Here is a 15,948-nt window from a genome sequence, read left to right as displayed (position 1 = left end):
ATGTTAAAGAACTGACAAATGTTATTACGCAAGCTTGTATTCGAAGTATGAAGAAACGAAATACTACTTCTAGACCAGTCTTTTGGTGGACTAACGAGTTGACGATTCTAAGGAAGGAGGTCAATCAACTGAGAAGATTATGTCAAAGGCAAAGAAGGAACTGTAATATTGATTTAGTTAGAAATTATGTTGAGCAATATAAAGAGAAAAGACGAAATTATGTTTTAGCTGTCAATAAATCCAAAATAAGTCATTGGAAGAAATATATTGAAGAGCAAGGATCCAAAGATCCTTGGGAAATTTTAAAAATAATTAATAACAAAAAGAGTCTTTTGGACATAACCACAACTATTGGGAACGAGAATGAGCAAACTTTGAACTGGGAACAATCTGTGAACAGTATACTGGACGATTTGTTTCCTCAATTAGAAAACCAAGAGCAAGCATTGGGTAGTTTATGCCATGAAATTCACGAAGAAGGTGAAGAATGTGATTTTACACCGGACGAGGTACATGTGGCAATTAATCGAGCAAAAAATAACAAGACGCCGGGCCTTGATGGGATTGAAGTTGCTGTGATGAAAAAAGCATTCGAACTGACTCCGGAGGCATTTGTGGAAATGTATAACAAATGTATAAAGGAGGGTGTCTTCCCTGAGGCCTGGAAGGACGCACACGTGAAGTTGATAATAAAAGGAACAGATAGTTTATTAAACGAGACTGGTGCTTACCGACCCATTGCTCTCCTTCCGGTGTTGGGCAAAGTATATGAAAGACTTTGTATAAGTCGTCTAATGATTAGATATGAAAGTATGTCTGTATCCTCTGAACTTCAGTACGGATTCAAAACGGGGAAAAGTACAGAGGACGCTATATATAGACTAGTCCACACTGTTGAGGGAAGCAGTGATAGGTATGTTCTGGACGTTTTTATTGACTTCCGTGGTGCTTTTGACAGGCTCTGGTGGATGAGCATCATATCCAGGATTAGAGAAACTGGCTGCTCTAAAAATTTATATCAAGTGTGTGAGAATTATTTTAAAGATAGGAAAGTGATCATAAGAAATAACTATAGAGAGATCATTAGACCTATGTACCGGGGATGCCCACAAGGCTCGGTAATTGGTCCATATGTATGGAATATGGTGCTTGATACTTTTCTCCAAAATATATTTGAAGGAGTAAGTATGATAGCGTATGCGGACGATTTAGTGATGTTAATTAGTGCCAATTCTCGTTCTCAACTGGAAACCAGAGCAGATAATGCACTGAGTTCGTTGAGCAAATGGTCTAAGTTGAATAAACTAGAAATTTCTAAGGGAAAAACTGTCCAGATACTAATGAAAGGTAAGCTGAGTATGAACAGACACCCTACTGTACAATTGGAAGGAGTGCCAATACGCTATGTCAAGACAACAAAATACTTGGGTGTGCAGTTGGAGGAGCGGCTGTTCTTTACCGAGCATGTACGATACATTAAAGATAAAACAGGATTGTTGTATGCCAAGATCCGGAGGGTTGTAAGGACAGACTGGGGCATAAAAGGACGTTCTTTAAACATGTTATACCAATGTTTATTTGTCCCAATACAAATTTGTACTTACTTACGCCTCCGGTGCATGGGTTCATCGAATAGACAAGACCAAGATACAAAAGCATCTTGTACAGGCGCGGAGATTTGCCCTACTAGGGACTACACGCGCATGCCGTACTGTCTCTTCTGATGCACTCCAGGTTTTGGCAGGAAGAAAAACTGCCTATTTTGAAGTATTATTGAAAGGGTTAATATATTTTACTAAAAATGATATTAGAAGAACCATACTGGGTGTGACTTCCTGCCCTGATGAAGGACGTGAATATTCAAGAACTAAAGTCCGTGATGAGAAGAAAAGAATAAATATCGAGATTGTTGGTCTATGGCAAGCATATTGGGCAAACAGTGAAAAAGGTAGGCAAACATACATGTTTTTGCCTGATGTTAGAATGGTCGATAATAGATCAAAACCTTGGTTACAGTTTGGGCTAAGAGCGAGTTTTCTATTAACTGGACATGGCTTGAAATACAAGTTATCACAGCTTGGATTACATCACTTGGATTATGTTTTTGCGGAGAAAATGAAACCTCAAAACATCTGATGCTTGATTGTAACGTATACTTGGATATACGCAGGAGGTTGGAGATGCTTGTAGGTGAGTTAGACGAGGATAGTCTGGGGGTCCTGTTCGCAGATTGTAATAATTTTGCTCTGTTTAACAAGTTTGTTAATGATATGTTTAATAAAAGAGCATTGATAGATAGTAGCGACCCACCTCCCCATGGTAGGGATGGGAACCATGCTGATCAGGATACTTAGATCTGGTCCAAATGTATTGCTCCTCAGAATAGGCTAAGTGGTCACAAAGTTTTTGAGTTAGAATTTGAGTTCAAATTTTAATTTATATTATTAAATTGTTACCTAAGATTCAGATGCCAGGAAAATAAGATCCTAGCCATGGATGTGCTTCGGCACCGGTAGTGGTAGGATCCGGTATTTCTAATGTAGTACAACAGTGTCCAGAGGATGCTCTCAGAGTTCTGTTTTGGGGGGGGCCTCTCCTCTGCAACGCCGTTCTGAACCAGTGGCTGCACAAGGAAAGTGAGAGTTGCATAAAAGTGGCTTATTCCGATGACTTGGTGGTCTGAGTACCAAGACGATCCAGAAGGGTCCTCGACGAAAAAATTTAACCAGCGTTGGATGAATTACAAAACTGGGCAAAACTAAATAAGTTGAAAATATCTGTAAATAACACCAACTTTATGATTTTTAAATCACATTTTGTTTATGACCGACCACCTAAAGTATTACTGGAAGGTACACAATTACCCTATGTTTCCAATTTGGGTATCGTTCTGGATGATAGGCCAGGTTTCCAAGTCCATGTAAATAAATTTAAAGAAAAAATATAAGAAATTTACTGCGGCAATTATTCGGCTTATGTAAAAAAAGTGTTATATTAATATTAGAAGACAATTTTCCTTCCCATTATTGCTTATACATCTGGAGTGCGGTTTCAGGCAATGTTTAAGGTTAGGATCAAATCAAAATTAATATCACTACAGAGATATAGACCATAATAAATGCCCCCAGAACAATTTCAAATAATCCCCTGCAAGTGTTGGCAAGAATTATACCTCTGAACCTCTATGCACAATACGGAGGAATGGCTTACAAATTAAAAAGGTATTTCAGTGACTTGTCTGGATATTGTCTCTGATCCGGCTAACAACTTTAAACAGGAAAAAAAAAAAACCTAGAATTTTGAATTTATTTATGGAGGAATGGCAGAGATGGGATGCAAGTGTATTTGGGGAGGTTACAAAAAAATTCATTCAACGGGTAGAATTTGCAATAAAGGATCAGCGTTTCATTGACTTTACCCTCCAATCTTTACTTTGTTCTTGTTATCAGGGTATGGTTCCCTTATATCCAGGTCATATGAAAGAGGGCTAGAACAAACCCTTTCTGCACTTGCGGACAGGACGAAACATAATTGCATGTGCTGTTAAATTGTACACAACACGACAATATTGACAATCAGAGACAATACGACAATCAGAGCTATCTTGCTAAACAACATACCCAATCTAGATGAAAACCATGTACACCTATTAGTTGGTGACCCCGAAAGCTTTGGGGTACGGCATAACTTCTCCTTCTTGGTGTTCACCAGAAGACGAGAACTTATAGCGGCTTTGGTAAGAAACGAGTAAGTCTTATGGATATAATTTATTTGATATGTTAGAAAATTGATATACAATATTCACATTGATTTACCTTAGCGAGGATAGCAGAATGGTGGTTAATGCTGCCTTAATCAGACTCTCTCTGCAAGTTAATATAAATAGAAGAAAAGTTGTAATCGTTCCACTTTTGACTCTGAAGTCGGTAATTGATTATTCCTTTACCTTAGGATCAGTGGTCTTCAGCTCTTGGATGAATGTATATAATGTATATAAGGATAAATGTTAATATTCTGAAACATCTAGTCTCTTGCTGTTTGATTCTGAGGAACTGGAAATCTGAAAATAAATATTTTCAGAAGTAGTTTTCTTGATTTTTTTGGACTGTTGAAGTGAACAAGGATAGGTACTTCATTCTATAGCCAGTACAGTGAAAATCATACCTCATAGCTTTTCATGATATATATGTATATACAGGGTGTCTCAAAAATACACGGCATAACTTCGGGAATGAGTTCCTCATATGAAGATAACAAAAATATTTTATATCAACATGTTCCGGAAATGCTTGGTTCCCGAGTTATTAACCGAAATGTCTTATCTCCCGCAGGCGATTTCCTTCAATACAAGGTACTGACAGAATCTGGTGGTTTTCCATTCTGACAACGTACTCAAATCAGGAGCAAGCAGATATGCACTTTCTGTACGGTTTGGCGGAAGCAGTGCTCTGGAGGCTCGTCGTTTGTACCATGGAAGGTTCCCAGAACGAAGATGTCCAGACAGGAAAACGTTTGAAGGTATCCATCGCCGCCTTTGTGAACATGGGACCTTTACACCTCGTGCTGCCAACAGAGGACGACCAAGATTTACGACTCCTGAAGTAGACCAACTGCCTGGCCTCCACGCTTATTGATTTAAACCCACTATATTTCTTCTTGTGGGGTCATTTGAAGTCATTGGCGTATTCGACTCCGGTAGCTGATGTGGAAACTGTCCGCAATCGAATTATGGCAGGTTGTGAGACAGTACGAAACATGCCAGGAATGTGGCATCAGCCTTCGCTTGCCTAACTTGCTCTGCGACTTGATTACAGACTAGCTTATGTCTGCCAGTCTTTTGTGTCATCTGATAATTTTTATACATCCCATGGATTTTTCTTCTCTGCCACGAGCATCATTAGTTCATATTTCATCCATTTAGGTCTAAATCTTGAACAGTATTTTTTACTTGGAATGAGAAATATACTCTTTTTCTCAACAGTAATGAGCTATTGAAACAGTGATTTTTCCACTAGTTAGTTATTATTATTATTATTAGTAGTAGTTTTTTTTTTTTTTTAATTGTTGCTGGCTCCCAGGTATGGGCAGCCTGGGAGCGGGACTGCTAGCACCCGATGGTATTGCACTACATCCGGCGAGTGCGGGATTATCATGTGCTGAGCACTGACAGTGAACAGTAGACCCGGACTTGGCTCCTTGAGCCCAGGCATAAGGCAGCAGCTGCCTAGGTGTTGGCTGCTTCCTGGTTGGCAAAGAGGCCTGACACTAACAACAGAACACACACACACACACATACTTCAACACTTTTTTTTTCAGGCCAGTTTTGCCGAGGTTCAGCGCCGTCAGAAGTGAACAAGGTGGAGATGAGCATATGCCTAGGAATCACTGTGAATCAAGAACATACAAAAAAAAAAAAAAAACCTCGCACTTCCGGCTTTTACAGAGTACTATTTTACAGCACAATAGAAACAATGGCGCAGTTGTGGAAAATCACTAATAGCGCCCTAACCCAAACACTGTTCCACAATTTGGAAGCCAAACCCCTGGTGCCGTCAGACAATGAACACACTTTACAATCTCATCTAAGGCCCTAGCCAGTGAAATCTCAGGAAACTAAGTGGCAGGGTCTGCCGGAGTAACACTGACAGTGAATAATAGACCCGGACTTGGCTCCTCGAATCCAGGGATGGGCATTAGGTAGCAGCTGCCCAGGCGTTGGCTGCTCCCTGTTTGGCAAAGAGGCCTGACACTAACAACTGAACACACACACAATACTAACATACATACTTGAACACTTTTTTCAGGCCAGTTTTTCAGAGGTTCAGCGTCGTCAGAAGTGAACAAGGTTGAGATGGGCATATGCCTAGGGAACCCCTGTGAATCAAGAACATACAAAAAAAAAAAAAAACTCACACTTCTGGATTTTACGGAGTACTGTTTTACAACACAATAGAAACAATGGCGCAGTTGTGGAAAACCGACATTGGACCCCAAACCAAACAATATTCCACAATTTGGAAGCCAAACCCCTTGTGCCGTCACACAACGAACACACTTTACAATCTCATCTAAGGCCCTAGCCACTGAAAACTATATGGCAGGGCCTGCCAGAGTAAATATAAAACTACTGTGTACCTGGCCTACCTCCCCGGGGGTAAAGTGTGGAAACAGTGGGTTCCGATGGCTAAACGGCCAGAAGAACAACGGCGCACAACACTACACATAGCTCGCACACTTTTAAATCTCTGGCCTTAACAGTGACACACAATGTACAAAACGCGGAGACGAGAGGAAGCCCTGGTACTGTTAGACATGAAAACATTTTACATCCTCATCTCTGCCAAGAAAACTGGAACTACACTATACAAATATCAGAGTTCCCCTTCACTGTGAAACAGCTTGCGCCGCACAAATAAGAAACAAAACATGATAGAACAGGAAATACTTAAAAAAGGTCACAGAATATGCACTGCGAAATTTTCTAATTTGAAAACTTCTTTCAAATTAGAAGTTGGAAAATTCCCAATGAAATGGAGAACAGCAAATATCAAACTCAATCAAAAATCCGATCAAGTAACCAGAATGCCCAAAATCCTATCGGCCCATTGTACTCAGCAAATTATTTGAAAAATTACTGCATGAAAGTTTTCAACAACACTATGAAACAGCTGGCTTTCCAGCTTGGAACCAATTTGGGTTTAAACAAGGATCCTCAACAACAGAAGCCCTCAAGAACCTACTAAGTGCGGCCAAAGAATGCGACAAAAGGTATTTCCTCATTGATTTTGCCCTCATTGACTCACTGTGATGGCCGAGCATTCTCAGCAGACCCAGGGAGGATAAAGTAGCAATCAATCTCTACGTTATTGCAACTATCTCTGACGAAGAAAAATTGAAGAAGATTATAAGAACAGTGTTATTATTATTAGCCATATGGTGCAAGGAAGCCCGAGGCTTACGCTGCACCAACAAAAAAAATTAAAATTTTGGAATTACCCTGAGAGAGAGAGAGAGAGAGAGAGAGAGAGAGAGAGAGAGAGAGAGAGAGAGAGTAGAAGGGAATCACCAAGAAAGAGAAGAATGATGATATCCAGCTCAGAACCCTGGGTGTGCCAAGCCCATACTCAGCAGATGTGAGCCCTTGGGGTTAAGTGTCTATAGACCAGTTAAAATTTTAATTTTTGTTCTCGCAGGAATATCATCAGAGGATCCTAGTGGTGAGAAACTTTTGGTTCTTCATTGAGATATTAGCCAGATTTTTGCATTTGTATGTTCCCTTTGTTGTCAGTCAGGTGACTATGCCACTGACAAGAAGGAAAAAGAAGAGTTCTTTGGGTTGACACGTTCAAATTTAGCTCTTGACTGGGGTTGGTGTTCCACCAGAACACCCACGCCAGTCAAGAACCTCCCTGGGCTGCAAGAGTACTCCAACTTGTGACCATTAAAGTGCGATATTTTTTAATGCATCATGTTTTCAGTGACTTCCCCTCCCCCTTCCATAAACTTTCCACAGGTGGCAAGTTTTTTCCAGTGCTTCCCCACTTTTTTATTGCCACCATGAGTTTTAGCGCGCTGAAAAATTACCAGGGGAAACTAACCCCGCTATTCTACATGTATTGTTTTACTTGGGCGTTTCTCCCCCTCCCACAGGACCTGTGTGGGTAGCGAATACTTTCACACGGACCTTGTGTGGCCTCAAATTGCGTGCGGGCTCGATACGATAACCAAACTCTGTCATTTTCATCTCCTATAAGGACGTTACAAGGCTCGATTATTCGGATACTCCAAAAATCTGACTTTAGCAAGATGCATTGGAAGAAGTAATTTGTGCTGAAGAAAGCACAGCAATTTAACCAGATAATGTGCAAACCACTGAACTGTGAGATAAAGTTGAGGATCAGAGGCCTGCTCCAGTCTCTTAAATACGTAATAATGTGACTGGGCCTAAATCGAAGAAACACTACGTTACAAAGTGACTGCAAAGATCAGCCAGAGCAGCAAAGCCAACAGACCGAAAGTGTGCAAGAATCACACATCCTAAACCTTGCGCTGCCGGAGGGCCCTATCCTTCAACAGGTGCTCATTCTAAAAACAGAATTATTATTATTATTATTAGTCATATGGTGCAAGGAAGCCTGAGGCTTATGCTGCATCAGCCAAAAAAATTTTTTTCTGAGAGAGAGAGAGAGAGAGAGAGAGAGAGAGAGAGAGAAGTAGAAGGGAATCACCAAGAAAAAGAAGAATGATGATATCCAGCTTAGGACTCATAGTCACCAGATGTGAGCCCCTAGGGTTTCAGAATATAGAACTTATTAAAAGATCAATGCTGCATGCAGACATTCTCCATCTGCAGCAAATTGGAGACCATTCTTCTCAAAACTAATCTGGAGTGTGAGAAAGCAAATGCAAAGGTGTAAATATACCTGGAAGGAGGGGCAAAAAAAGTGCCATAGTGCATCCTGTCCTATACCCAAATGCTGAGGACACCAGTCACTACTAATCACACAACTACCACATCCTACAAGCCAAAAGAAAGAAAACAGTTCTGAAACCAGAACTGGTTTAAGGATAACCAGATGGTAGCCATCTGGTTATCCTTAAACTAGGCTTTCCTAACACCATGAAAACTAGTGAAGAAATTAAGATGACGATTGTTACCACACTGACAGAAGACTTTAAAACTACTAGAATCAAGTCAAATTGAAACAGACACCAATGAAGAGGAACAGTATTAGTACCACAAAGATTCCAACTCTGAGACTCCTGGCCGAGGCTCCAAAAAACAAAGGACCATCTATTGTAATCAACGATGTGTCGAAAGATCTTGACGCCAAAGCAATGGTTGAGATTTACTTTCACAACTTAAAAAAGATCTAGCAGACTCTGTCACGACATTATCGAGTAAAAATTGTATGGGGGATTCCACAGATACAGGGAACATATCGCAGGGCTGAAGTGCTGGATTTGGCCATACATCCCATACTTGTGCCCAGACCGAGCAGATCAGCGGGCATTGCGCCAAGAAAGCACATAGCTACAATGCATACCCCAACAAGACAGCTGAACCAAAATGCACAAACTGTAACAGTCTGAGAAGGAGCATTCACATTCGATGTGGGACAGCAAGTTTCCAACTTACTTGAAAGCCAGAAGTGTACATAGTATTAGGGCCAGGCGCCACCTGTGGTTTCCCATATCTATGCCATATGTACGCTGTGAAGAAATACAGCACTACTGTAAATGCCAGAAAACTGTTGTGTGTTGAAGACATATTATGTTGAGTTCTATTGTGTGTCCTGGCATTTAGCAGCAGGGCTGAAATACTCTGGTGGAACTCCACGTTGCCCGCACTCGCCACTAGGAGGTAGCCAGGCTACCCATTTTTCTCTGGCTTGTCTCTGCTAGGGTTGCCAGTGCTTCCTGGACGGAGACAAAAAAAAAAAAAAAAAAAAAAAAGGTAGAATAGGGGAAGTACAGAGTGTACTCAAGAAAGTAGGGTATAGACAGAAATATGGAGGATGTAGGCAAAGGCATCCTCCAGGTTATCAATGGAGCAATATGCACCATCAGATGAAAGGGAACCCGGGGAGGAGGATAAATAAGACACAGCAAGAGAGCTGCATGTAAGTTGCCACTGGTGAATCAGGTGGCCCGTGGGCCAGTAAATGCTATTCAGGTTAAGGTCCGTTGGCCAGTTAGGTTAGGATCACATGTTTAGAGTGCTCCTATTCCGCATTGGCAGTAGAGTGCTCCGTCTTGTGAAGAGTGCTGGTGCAAACTTGATAAACTCATAGTAGTAGTTTTCTTCTGTGATGAATAACCGGTTAAGAATTAACTATGTATAGATAAGCCCTATGTATAGATAAGCCCAGCAGTATAATTACAATAAGGTAAAAAGATGACAAATAAATGAACATAGAGCTAAAGCCACTGCAGATCAGCTAAGAAAATGGATGACAACGACTACGACATCCTACTCGTCCAAGAACCATATGCCTTCGCAAATGGGGTGCAGGGCTACCCTATGAATTACAAAATTGTGCAGACTTCTGGAGAAACTCCTTGTGCTGCTGTTGTCATAAGGAACCCCACTCCACAGTAACAAAAATTGATCACTCCTGCTCAGTCTGCGCAGGCGCCTCCGTAGCCAGGTGGGCAGGAGCAACAGTGCGTAGCACACGCTTCTTGATTAGACTAGGTTCGAGCCCGGACCACCAAATACGGAGGATGCGGAAAGGTCAGGGAATGACCACCGCATATCCCCGGAGCAATATGGCCTTAGTTGCTAATGCTCCTAAAAACCAAATAACAACATAACATCAGCCTGAGCCCACATAATTAGTTCTCTGGGCAAATTTTACTTGGTATTCCTGTATTTTCAGCTGGTGAAGACATTACTCCGGCCATCCAATATCTCCAAAATCTCTGCTTCCACCTTCAAGCAGCAAAAAGTACTTTTCAGTGCTGATGCCAATTGTCACTCCCAATTGCACTATGTCACTTGGCATAGTGCAACTCCAGAACATATTTCAGTGTGGTCCGAACATTCTAGAATATCACATAGATATATAAAACCAGTCATATGAAATTAAACTTATGATATAAAAATAACTCTATCAGGAGGGTCATGACCTTAGGCTTTTATGTTATTGTCCCCCTGATAAGTGGCAATGTAGACTTTAATGAAGACATGTCTGTTTCAAAATCACTTCATACATAATCCTCTAAATAATACCACCAAGTGAGCAACTAAGGCCATATTGCTCCGGGATATGCGGTAGTCATTCCCTGACCTTTCTGCATCCTCCGTATTTGATGGTGACGGGCTCGAACCTCGGTCTAATCAAGAAGCGTGTGCTACGCACTGCTACTCCTTCTCACCTGGCTATGGAGGCACCTAAATCCCATGATGTGTTACATTAAGTTGTGAAATTTAAATTTCACCTGGAGATTTTAAAAAAAGTTCTACAGATGATTAGGTTTATAAAAACTGCATGCATGTTATAATTATAATGTAGACTCTAAGGAAGAGTAATCATTTGGTTGTCATAGTAACCCATGTAAATATGAAATAAGATCACATGGAAAAGACACTGTACAAAACAAGGCCACAACGAAATCTGTGAAGAATCCTACAAGTTGAACTTGCATGATGTAACTTAACATCAGTGTTGGTTGCATTAACAAAATAATAATATTATAATTATAATAAATATATGTAATGATCTGAGATTCTGTGAAGTCAACACACACACACACACACACACACACACACACACACACACACACACACACACACGCTTGAACAGCTGTTGTCAGGGCAAAAGGCAATATGAGTTCACATTTCATTGGTTATAAATGAATGATTTCAGACTGAAGGCCACACACACACACACACACACACACATGCTTGAACAGCTGTTGTCAGGGCAAAAGGCAACATGAGTTCACATTTCATTGGTTATAAATGAATGATTTCAGACTGAAGGCTATGACTTTTTTTAAACAGTGCTACTTTTGTAAAAAAAAAAAAAAAAAAAAAAAAAGTAATAAACCAGAGAGTCACTGGTTTATTACTTCCATTTTGAAAGCAAATGTTCCAGCACAACACACATTAACCTCCACTGCAAACACAGCATCAGCAAAAAACAAGTGAGGGCCACTGTGTTTTGAATATCAAAGTTGCAAGTCAAGTTAATTTCTTAAAGCAAAGCTAACAATAAACGTTGACTGTTACTATGATATTATAAAACACCCAAAAACCAACTCTAAGAAAGTGACCAGATCTTCTGATCAAAAGTTTTGTTTTCTTAACCTGGCAGAACTGGGATAAGATGTTCTGCCTTATAGTTTTGATTTGTCACCCTATGATTTCCATCATTTGTGCTGCTGAAAGAACACTTAGGCAAAGAAATTCAGGTTGAGTAAGCTGCAAAATGCAGTCCTAAAGTGGTGTAAACATCAACTGGAATAGTTTTGTATTCCAGTTTCAAAGAAATATATCTGAATATCTGAATCTGAAGGAGAATGGGAATACCTCTAAAAGTGATTAATTTTATTTTCTGTACGAACTATACATGATTTAAAAAAAAAAAAAAAAAAAAAATCAAGCCAAACCTGAACTGCCATTATATTTATAAGGCTTTCATTCGTTAATCTTTACAGCAATCTTATCAGCACAGGACACCCTTCACACAAAACGTTGTATAGCGTTAATGATGAGCATCTTCAGAGAGAAAAAGAGTTCAGCAGTTCAAACTTTAAGATGGATATTTCTAGCATCTTACATATTGAGCAAGTCTATGCAACATAAAAGTTGCAAAGGCTTGCTCAATAATGCAGTTAACTGACAGAATTTACATATTCCTTCAATTATTAGCGATGACTAATTGATGGTTACATACTGAAAGAACATAGAACACTAGCAGCTTCTTTCTGCCTATAGAGAGAAAGAGGAACCTTGATGCATGGGTATGATGTATTCCATTCTAATCCAAAAGATATTTTGAAACCGTTATGTGTTATATGTAGGATTGTCGAGTCCATCTGTTTTGTCTTTAGATATATCCTCCACATCATCCTTTGTAATACGGTGTTCCCAATCAGTTAGCTCAGCTGCTTTCATCAACTGCTGCATCTCTTCTTTCTTTTCCCGGTTAAAAAAACCAACCTAAAAGATAAACATTCCTTTTAGAAATTTTTTAATATTGCTTTGTTTATTAACTGTAAATACAAAAAATTTTGCACTCTAGCCAAAGTAAATTTTAGTTTTTTTTTTTTAGGAACATTAGCAACTAAGGCCATATTGCTCAGGGGATATGCGGTGGTCATTCCTTAACCTTTCCGCATCCTCTGTATTTGGTGGTGACAGGCTCGAACCCCGGTCTAATCAAGAAGCGTGTGCTACGCACTGCTGCTCCTTCCCACCTGGCTACGGAGGCGCCGCCCCCAAAGTAAATGCTGAGCTAATTAGGATGTTAGGACAATTGTTACATATGTTTCTTAAAAGAAATAAAAATAAAGAACCAAAACTGTAAATTACATTGGGTCCACTATATATCAAAGTTTGCATACATATAGATGCTAACTTTTGACTTTACAAAAACTGGAGAAGAGGTGTTTGTAGGAAGGAGGAAAACAGGAAATTGTTCAGAAAAAAGCAGGAAGTTTTTTAAGGCCCACACTGCATCAAAAATCAATTATCACTGACAAAAGGCACATTTTATATTAAAGTATGACTACAGGTTTGTTTACTCAGCACAGTATGCTTTAAACATTAGCTTATCTAAAAATTTTATATCTGCCAATTGTTATTTGGGTTTATGTTGGACATCAACTAATTATGACTGCTTCAAGAAAACTACCATAGCAGACTTTCCCCCTTCAGAATGAAACTTTTGTCTTTAACAATAGTGTTGAGATGTGAATTCAGTTATTTTTTCAGCTGGTTGAGTATTCTTAGATGCTGAGCAATGCTATGAGGAATTATTACAATGCCACGAATGACTTAGTATAACTTGTTATATTTCATGCTTCCTTCTGCACTTATCAGTTCCCAGACTAAGGATAAAAAAAAAAAAAAAAAAAAGATAACCAGACATCAATTCTTTTTTCATAATAATGTCTGGTAGATTCTCAAAATTGGCAGAACTTATCTGCAAAATATCAATTTCTTTACCTTCAATAATACTGAAAAGTACCGGAAACCTTGTGGTTTTTTTTTTTTTTAAATCGCTTTGTTTTAATTTAGTTAAAAAACTTAGTTCCGATGATAAATTGGTTCTCCAAATATGATTATAATTAAATTAAAGTTAAAATTTAACTTAACACTTTTGGTAACCCAACTTGCTATCTCTGAATTCTGTTTGGAGCTAGAAGACTATTGACTGCCATAAAGAAACACATTTTAGTTTTAGAAACTCACAATAGAAAGTTGTTGTTTGCTAAATTAAATCCACAACTTACCAAATTTATTCACAAAGTATGTCATAGAGCTTCTGCTATGAGGGTATCAAATATTTGAAGTTGCAACACTTCACTGAATCATATCAGCATAAAAATGTAAATATGTAATTTGCAAATTAGTGCTGCCCCATCCTGTTTTTTTCATCATATAAAACATTTTAGGGTAAAGTTTTAATGCATCAACCTGTTTTGACATTCAGCACATATTGACTCTCACTGACCTTTTGCAATTGTGAGTGACAAGGAAAATTACCTTTACTAATTTATTGGAAAGGAAGGGAAGGGAAGGAAAGGAAAGTGTTATGGCTTGTATTTCTAGACTATTGGCGGTGCAAGTCAGGAGATGAAAGGAAGTAAGCAAACCCTTAGGAAGTAAGCAAACCCTTAGCCATAATTATGAGAGCTTCCTCGGACTCAGGGGAGGTACCCATGGACTGGAGATGTGCAAATGTGACCCCAATTCACAAAGGAGGATTTGCCCCAGGGGCTCACATCTGGTGAGTATGGGCTTGGCACACCCAGGGTCCTGAGCTGGATATCATCATTCTTCCCTTTCTTGGTGATTCCTTTCTACCTCTCTCTCTCTCTCTCTCTCTCTCTCAGGGTAAAGGAATTTTTTTTGGCTAGTGCAGCATAAGCCTCAGTCTTCCTTGCACCATATGGCTAATAATAATAATAATAATAATAATAAAGGCTGACACAAGTAATTATAGACCTGTGAGTTTAACTTCTGTTCCAGGAAAATTAACGGAGGCACTGGTAAAGAAGCACTGGAGGATCATCTAGACAAGACTTCAGTTATAGCTCGGACACAGCATAGTTTTGTTAATGGGAAGTCTTGCCTGACCAATTTGATTGGATACTATGATGCAGTCACAAAAGAACTTGATGCAGGGAATAACTTTGATATTATATACTTGGATCTTAGAAAGGCTTTTGATACTGTTGCACATGGAATACTGCTGCACAAATTGGAGCAGTGTGGCATTGGAGGCAAATTACTGCTATGGATAAAGGGGTGGTTGAAGGGGAGAAGACAGATTTGTTATTTGGTTTTTAGGAGCATTAGCAACTAAGGCCATATTGCTCCGGGATATGCAGTGGTCATTACCTGACCTTTCCGCATTCTCCATATTTGGTGGTGACGGGCTCGAACCCCGGTCTAATCAAGAAGCGTGTGCTACGCACTGCTGCTTCTTCCCACCTGGCTACGGAAGCGCCTAGGAGAAGACAGAGAGTGGTAATCAATGGACACTGTTCATCGTGGAATAATGTTATTAGTGGAGTCCCTCAGGGTTCAGTGTTGGGTCCATTATTGCTTTCTGTATTTATAAATAATATTGATGATGGTATATCAAGCTTAATGTTCAAGTTTGCAGATGATACAAAGGTTGGCAGGGTTGTTAAGGACACTACTGACGCTATGCTGCTGCAACAGGATCTGGAAAGGTTGAGCAAATGGGCTGAGAGGTTGCAAATGAAGCTTAACATTGACAAATGTAAAATACTACATATAGGAAACAGCAACCCAAGAGCAACGTATCAACTCTGTGGTACTACACTGACAGTGGTAGAAACAAAAAAGGAACAGGTGGTAATTGTGCAGGCAGATAGATATGAAGTTTTCTGAGCAGTGCAGACAGGCTGCAAGAGTAGCTCATGGTGTCTTATCAATGATATAGAGGAACCTTTCTAGCAGGGATAAGGAGGTGATTATTCCCTTGTATAAGGCAATGGTCAGGTCACACCTTGAGTGCTGTATACAGGTCTGGAGGCCTCATTTCAAGAAGGATGTAGAGCTGTTGGAACGAGTACAGAGAAGGACAATAAGATTAGTGAATGGAACAAAGGGTTGCTCTTACGAAGAAAGGCTTAAGTTTTGCAAATTACAGTGTCTGGAGACTAGGCACCAGCAAGGTGATCTGATAGAGGTGTATAAAGCCTTGAATGGTTTGAGCATGCTCAATGCTGATGGGATTCTTC

At 39.7% G+C, this 15,948-nt stretch overlaps 1 protein-coding gene across 1 annotated transcript in view; it reads right to left on the bottom strand.

The window, feature by feature from the left end:
- Positions 1-12,147: 12,147 nt before the first annotated feature.
- Positions 12,148-15,948, bottom strand: part of LOC150091190 (integrin alpha-9-like) — a 570,795-nt gene continuing 566,994 nt past the window's right edge. Inside the window, exon 27 of the mRNA XM_090382714.1 lies at positions 12,148-12,670. Coding sequence (XP_090238840.1) covers positions 12,515-12,670 — 156 coding nt within the window. The 3' untranslated portion in view covers positions 12,148-12,514. The remainder of the gene's footprint in view (positions 12,671-15,948) is intronic.

Source organism: Mastigoproctus giganteus, chromosome 1 (genome assembly GCF_048544385.1).
Source record: "Mastigoproctus giganteus isolate SK-2022 chromosome 1, ASM4854438v1, whole genome shotgun sequence".
In the NCBI taxonomy this organism is placed as follows: domain Eukaryota; kingdom Metazoa; phylum Arthropoda; class Arachnida; order Uropygi; family Thelyphonidae; genus Mastigoproctus; species Mastigoproctus giganteus.
Note: the sequence above shows the minus strand (reverse complement) of the source record. Positions and strands in the feature narration are given on the sequence as shown.